At 40.2% G+C, this 7651-nt stretch overlaps 1 protein-coding gene across 4 annotated transcripts in view; it reads left to right on the forward strand.

The window, feature by feature from the left end:
- LOC106804785 overlaps positions 1-3693 on the forward strand; it is a 27796-nt gene extending 24103 nt beyond the window's left edge. For all 4 annotated transcript variants that reach the window (XM_014806125.1, XM_014806123.1, XM_014806122.1 and 1 more), the window contains exons 3-4: positions 1387-1441; positions 1740-3693. In XM_014806125.1, coding sequence (XP_014661611.1) covers positions 1387-1441; positions 1740-1961 — 277 coding nt within the window. In that variant the 3' untranslated portion in view covers positions 1962-3693. The remainder of the gene's footprint in view (positions 1-1386; positions 1442-1739) is intronic.
- The last annotated feature ends 3958 nt before the right edge of the window (positions 3694-7651 follow it).

Raw genomic sequence — 7651 nt, forward strand, 5'->3', positions numbered from 1 at the left:
ACACACACACATAAGTACGCGCGCACGAACGTACACACACACACACACATACGTACGCGCGAACGTACACACACACATATACGTACGCGCGTACATACGACATGACAACAAAACGACGGCCAAACACTGGATGCTATGTCGCGATAATGCTCTTCACACAGTAGGCATGGTCCGTAGTCAACACGGAATAGGAAGAGGATCGAAATTGAACATTTTGGCCGTCGTTTGTGACGCAAATATATGTATACATACGGACAATGAAAGCTTATATTCAACTCACAGTTTTTGTGAGCTCGAATTACTATGTGACATGCATAGGTATCAGAGGGGTGTATAACTAGCGAGAGGACGGCGAGGGAGTTGTCACCACAAGACGGATGTCGATGCTATCAGGGGTTATTAATGACAAATAACATTTGCCATTATTAACCCCTAATACTATCAGGAGTGTCACATGAGTATAGCGTCTGATATAAGGAGTGTCTATATTATGACACTCCTGATACCATCACGTGGTCATTGGCGAATTGCCCAGGGTCGAGTTATTATCTAGGAAAATGTGCTGTTATGTAGTGTTGTGAAACCACGTACAGGTCCATATTGCGACATAGAGATGTAGATTGCTAGGGGAATACGAGCGGCAACAAGATTTAAAAAAAATACACCGTGCGTCCAACAACGCTAAGTCCATTAGGAGATGACATTAGTGGCGTCATTTAAAATTAAAATTTAATTTAATTAATAATAAATAATAATTATTAAAATTAATAGAAATGTAGAAAATTAAATTGAGGTAGGCAGAGAACGGAGAATGGAGAGTACGCTCTCATGGCCACTGCAGGTTGCGCTTAATTATGTCGTAACTTATATATACAATACACGTATCTACATTATACACTACGTCGTCGACCAGAATTGCCTGTCGAGAACCCCCCATCACCACCCCCACCCCACCTACAGTGATCTAACAACGCAGCTAAATGAACTAGGGAGCTCTCGATATCCAGCAAAATAATACACTGGATACACATGATGGCCATGTCAGTGTATGGTATAAGCAAATAAGGTATCTTAAAAATTGTTGATAAATTTCTGGATCGATCGGCTAAGTTAAAAAGACCCTGACCTCACGCTCAAATATCACATTGCCAGAGATGTGTAGGTACTATGATGATCTCACTGATTTTATTTCTGTAAAATCTAAGAAAGTTTACCAAAAAACCGTAGCAACAGACCTCAGATGAGCCCAATCGCTCTGCGGCTCTTGTTTAGGTTTACTTCAGTAGTCTTGTTCATACAAATGTTGTGTGAAGATATATACATGAATGTACATGTGCAATGATGTTCACGAATTAATAATAACAATAATTGTTTGTTGCCTTGCAGTGATTACAACAAGATCATCATTAGAGGAAACAGCAAGGATTGGGCACAAGTTCAGGTTGGTGTTTCTTATAAATTTCCATAGGCTATTGTAGTTGACCTGTGAACGGGTATCGAGACCCGATTTCATTATGGACATTCGGTTCTACTAAAATGTTAGTGATGGTTTATTTCATAATAAAATAAACTATAGGCAGAGTTGCCATTGAATCGTAGACATATTAATGTCGTAGGCAGATTGATTGGTAATCAAAATCTGCAAGTTTTTGAGCAACTTCCCTAATTAATTCATTTGCGCTGTTGTAATAAGACTGTGTCACTGAAAACTAATCCGTGATTTCTTTCTAATTTTACAGGGTGCTACTTTGCTTGGGAAGCAGCAGCATATAGCATCTGTCATCACGGAGATCTCAAACAAACGTCATGCGATTGTGCACCCAAATGAACTTTTATTGTTGGATGATGATATTGACAACATAGAAGTTGCAAAAAGATTTGGCCACAAAACTTTTGAAGTTGGAAGAGATGTGTCCTTGGAAACCCTGTTAGATGTATTTAAAAGTAATGTACAATTGTGAGTTGTATCAGATGGGTATTAGTCATCTAGTTTCAGTGGCACTCCCCAGTTTTTCGCTTCAGGATTTACTTGCGATCTCCCCATGGAAACCTTGATTTCTCCATGCTAAATACTCCTGTAGAAATTACATGTCGTATTTTGACTAGACCATCATGAAGGCATTTGTGGTGTTGATAAGCGTATGGAATCAATCATTATTTGAAATGGTTTGGATTGGGTGTAATCTCACTTCTAGTATTGGTGTAAGACATTAAATTATGTGTGTGTGTGCATGCGTGCGTGCGTGTGTGCGCGTGTGTTGTAGAAACAAAATGTACCATGGCCAGAGATAGTGGAAAACTGAGGTTGGAAAAACTGCACGAAAGATTCTGAGTTCCAAGCTTTGCAGTATAACTAGCATGTTGTTAATAGTATATGCAGATTCTGGTTAACAATAGGAAAACAAATTCCACCAAAGCATTTGTGAAACTCAAATTAATTTTGAAAGTGTATATATTTCAATACTTAGCATTCAGGCATTTTAGATGTTTGCCTAAAAGTCTATATTTATAATTTTTAGTTTTGTAAAGTGATATTAGTGTGAGATATCATGGAAGTTTATTGTAGACGTTTTAAGTATTATAGTTTATTTTTCAAAGTGTAACCAGTGTTTTGTAGACAGTCAAGATTTTCACCAAAGATTGTGATGTTAAAAGGTATAGTACACCCTTTTACATCGGAACCTCACGAGCTATAACCTAACATGCTTGCCCGACCACAATTTATGTGTTGGGAGGTATTAACGCCCAATTGTTATTTTATTTGGGGGCTCTGGCAATTATGGCCTCCATGCTTGGTTAGTGTGGTTTGCCAAAATGGCCTTTGTTTTCACATTAGCAGTCATCTACACACTCAAGTAAGTAGAAATGAAGACTTGTGATATTATTTATGTGATGAACTGACAGGTTGAAGATTGCCCGAATATTCAAGGTTTACAGCACAATAAGAAACTATCTCTGCTGCAATTAGTTTTAATTAAATTATATATAATAATTATTTTTGTTATATGCTTTAGTTTTAAATTTCTACAGTTACAAACAAGTTCAAGATCTATAGAATATAACCTTCTTTGCAAGCTCTTCATTTGGATGGTGTGAAAATTAGCTTCAGTTATGCAACCTGTCTTAGCTCAAGCAGTGGAGCTATCCTTATCAAACACCACACATTTTTCCAAAAACAGGTTTTCAGTTATCGTTCACTTATATTGAAAAGTCAAATTTGGGATATAGCATAAATAAATTCTTAGGTGTTTACTTGAAATGATGTTCAAAGGTGAAATACTATAAGCTTTTGATAAGGTTATTTTACGGTGGACATTTGTTGTGATTGTTTGACCTTATTTGTGAGATGTGTGTTATTGCTTTTACTTGTTAGAAAAAGTTACAAAAATAGATTGCAGTTTACTTGTTATGAATTCGTAACAATTTCGACGGCGATTTTGTCTGGACAGTCACCTCGGATTAACTAATTAGTTGAAGGAATGTTGTTAGTAATATACCACTAACTTAACCATTGTTCATATATTTCACAATATTTTCTGAAAGAGCTATCTGCTTTACATGTATTTTTTAACTAGAAGAACCATATTTTGGTGTTGTACTCATAGTTTTTAACTGTTAAATGTCGAATGTTTCAGTTATTTTAAACTTAACAGTTGAAATTAAAATGATTACCGTCCATAGGAAGACAAGGAATATCATCTACTTATTTTTTATGTAAATTATTTGTTTAAGTTGAGTGTCCCATTAGAGTAAATTTCAGTAATTCGTAATCCATACCAAAATGTTCAATGGGTATCACTATTATTGTCGTGACGATGCTGCTACTAGTAATAACAACTAAGAATAATGGCGATGTATAGTGCGTTAGTGTGTGCGCGCACTGGCGCGGGGGAGCGATCATCGTGGCTACTGCTTGGTAGTGGTTAGAGGCTGTTGACTGGGTTTCTAATCGTGTCCCAGTCAAGGTCTGAGAAGGTGTCAGTGCGCTCCGTGTGCGCGGTGAGATTTTGTGTTGTAGATGAGCATTTTAACGGCATTTACGTGGAATTATTGTTAACGCGATCAAGATATCCATCAAATTTATAGACCAACACTGCGGATTGCAATAAAGAATTTTCAATTTTGCATTTGTTATAATTTAACTAGAGAAGAAGAAGTAAAAGAATTCCAATATGGATTATGGAATGGGAAACAAAAAAGCTAAAGGGCATTTGGTGCCACGCTTTTCAGTATAGTACTACATAGGATACATTTGGCAACCTTTAATCATTTCTGTATGGAAATTGGCTTTTGCTTTCAAAATTTAATTCTCAGTTATCAGTTTCTCATACTATGTTTACTCTCGTACTAGCCATCATTGCCTCTGCACAGGCCTGTGGCAGTGCTACGTTGGCGATACCGTTCTAGAGCAAAGGCTGCGGGTGATGCAAGCCGTGCAGTGCCGTCTGAGGCAAACTTCATAATATAGCTTGCTGAGGGGGGAGAGGGAATGGGAGACAGAGGAAAGGCGGCAGGACAGCGGATGCCAGGGGAAGGACGCGAGGGCATAAAGCAGGTGTTTTGTACCCTACAGGCTAGGGCGCTCTTCAAATTATAAACACATGTCTACTGGTAAAAATTTACTAGGGAAATCTATGCTGAGATACCCCCAAACCATATTAAATACATATTCATCACAAAATATAACTCCTCTGGTGAGATATTACGCATTCGCTAACACACTAACGTAGCTAGATTGTGTACAGGCTGGTATACGCAGCGGGGACCTTACATGCAAGGTCTTCCTCTTATTTCTCTTAAGCTGATGTGCTACTGATAGGAATGTAATGCATATAAATCTATGCATCAGGTAGTTCCGGTTGCCAAATGACTGAACGATAGCAACGGTATCATACGATTTTTTTTGTGGTTTCCTGATCTTTAGGAACTATCCTGAACCAGAATCCACGCGGTTGGGCCACTGCGTGGGCACCCTTGGGCCAATTTTTTTATCACAAAAAATAGAACATCGTATAATTTGCGGCCATCTGACGTGCGTTATAAATTAAGGGGGTAGGCACGCTAAACTTGGCAGGATAACTTGTCTGTAAATATTCGGTATCTCAATCTTGCAAATATTTTAATATTGTTTTGCTCATCTAAACCCTCATGCACAATCCTATACAATTTACACGCCACAAACATAATACCATCGAGAAGCCCAGAATCCAAATGGCCGCCACAAACGGCATCAGCGAAGGCCCACGTAGATTGCGCTGTCTATTAGCACAATGTATATTTCAAACGTGGTCTCTATAACTAAAACTTTTAAATGATAGTTGGGTCTTAGCACCAATTATGTAGTGATAATATCTCTAACATTCACATGTTCTAATATGTTCTAATATATATACATTTACACATCTGCACCTTCAATTCAGGTGTGAATGCATCAGACTATGGAAAGTTCACCGAAGGGACTGAACTGTCCAGCTATCACTGGCTAATATGCATGCTCAGATTGATCACAGAAAGCATGTCTATGGCAGTGTGTTCATTGTGCACTCTATCAATCACGCTCACATTTTACAGAAATGATGTGCATGGACAATCGGCAATATCCTTACAACCTGCAGGCCTTCGAGTAATGGATGGGCTTGTTTGAGAGCAGCAGGCATGCGAGGCAACAGACTTTCATGAGAGGAGTTCTGGAGGTGCACACTGTATTGGCATTTCCAAAAGTGGATGAGGTTTGGCCTTCAAGAAAGTTTCCGTGCGCTAACCATAGTTTGTGGAAATAGTCTAGTGTTTGGGTGGACCATTGTTCTTCGGTAAACAGCTTGCAAACAAATACGAGCCTGTCAGTGAGCAACGGTTCATATGTTGCAGCAAAGGCGTCCATCAGTTGGTGGCAGTGACCTGATAGAAGAAGGAGAGTATCGTTTTTCGTGCTGAACGAGCTGGTATATGGTAAAGCGAATTCAAGTTATACCCTGCCTGGCAACCACTATAGAAAGACAGTATAAGTTTTTGGGCGCGGCCTGCAATCAAATTCATCTAGCTGTGGTTCACGATCCCCAATAATGTCTCAATGCCTAGGAATTGTATCCCTTCACAATAGCATTGAGAGACTGCAACGCTTTCCTTTGGGCGATAGATGAGGATAAGAACTGTGTCAGCATCCTGGTCGCGCAGCATGCAAGGGGGTAACAGAGGCTGCGCAGACACAGTTGCACCAAGTTTGTAGATTTGGGGGCAGAAGGGCATTTATGATCGATCAGCTTTAGGCCATCGAGGAGAGGCTTCTTCATTGTAATTTGAGCTGATAGATTGGTTCAATATTGGGCGGCGAAGTAGAGTAGCAGTGAAGCGACAGACGGGGAAGTACGATCTGTGTCATCGCGAGGTGATGCTGGATAATTCTTGCTTGGGCTTTGGCTGCCTAATCATAATGCAGCATGTAGCTGGCACAAGGGTGCACATCAGCTTTCTTCATGGTCAAAGCAGGCAGCTGGTTTTCTGCCGCTAATCATGAATGGGGTAGGAGCAGCTCATGGGCCGTGGGCATATCATTTCAATGTAATTGTTTGCTTATTGTGATCGCTTTTTCATCACAAGTTCTTCGCTTGTGGGCAGAACCGTGTTTGGTGTCAGGTTTAGTTTGAGTGCTGCGGCCTTCGCAGATAGCGGCCTGTCCCGCTCATGAGACTTAATGGAGGCCATGCATGAGTAGTGGTCAAATATCAATGTACACATCGTGATGCCATGGTTAGTGATTTTGGCAAGACTCAGGCAAACTGTTTCAACTGTTGAACGGTTGCTTTGGCCACAGATATGTGATACATCCATAGCATCTTCATCACTAGATTCGACATCTGGTTTTGTGGACAATAATATACACTGCAAGTTTTGCAAGCAATAATTTGTTTATTGTTGCTTTCTCAAGTCTCCGCATACTCATCAAAAGACAGATGGCACGGGGGCAAGCTCATAAAGCTAGAGTACCGAATTGCTCCGGCAAATCAATTCGCTCTCTTCTGACTTACAGACAAGCAATGGCGGCATGAAGGTTCTGCCATGGTCGTGACAGCTTTTTTGTAACCGCACCTTCACACTTTTTCTTTTTTCGCATTTGATCGTTTTCTTAAAGGCTTGTTGTAAATCAGCTGTACAGTCTTAGGACTGCTGATAGAATGGTGCTATGGAGAGACGGCGAGTTGGTCGTCGCCCAACTAGCAACAGCAATCGTGGCACAATTCACTTTTTTGGAAGCTAACAATGTCGCATTGACGATGTTTACTACTCGCTATCAGTTTGCACACTGTTTGCATGGAGTAGGAGTGAGTTGATCGGCTGCTTGTAGTTCGTGCAGCTCTTATATGTTTGCCTGTCTATTGAGCAGCAAGCTTCCGTCGGTGGCTCTGGGGCCTTCTCTTTGTGTTTGTCCGCTGTGTTTTTTATTTACATCTTCTGGGAACATGGATGTACCATGAACATAGAAACGGCATGTTGGGCAGATGGATAGGATTAGTATCCAGTTCTAGCTAGCGAGCTAGCTTGGTCGCTGACAGGGTCAACCCGTAACAGAGAACTCAACCGCTTTGCTTGCCCATCTCTACATATACGTCTGTTCTCGCTAAACTGATCCGCTGAAGCCTTGAATTACAGACAC

This window comes from Priapulus caudatus, unplaced genomic scaffold (genome assembly GCF_000485595.1).
Source record: "Priapulus caudatus unplaced genomic scaffold, Priapulus_caudatus-5.0.1 Scaffold87, whole genome shotgun sequence".
Taxonomy (NCBI): Eukaryota; Metazoa; Priapulida; class Priapulimorpha; order Priapulimorphida; family Priapulidae; genus Priapulus; species Priapulus caudatus.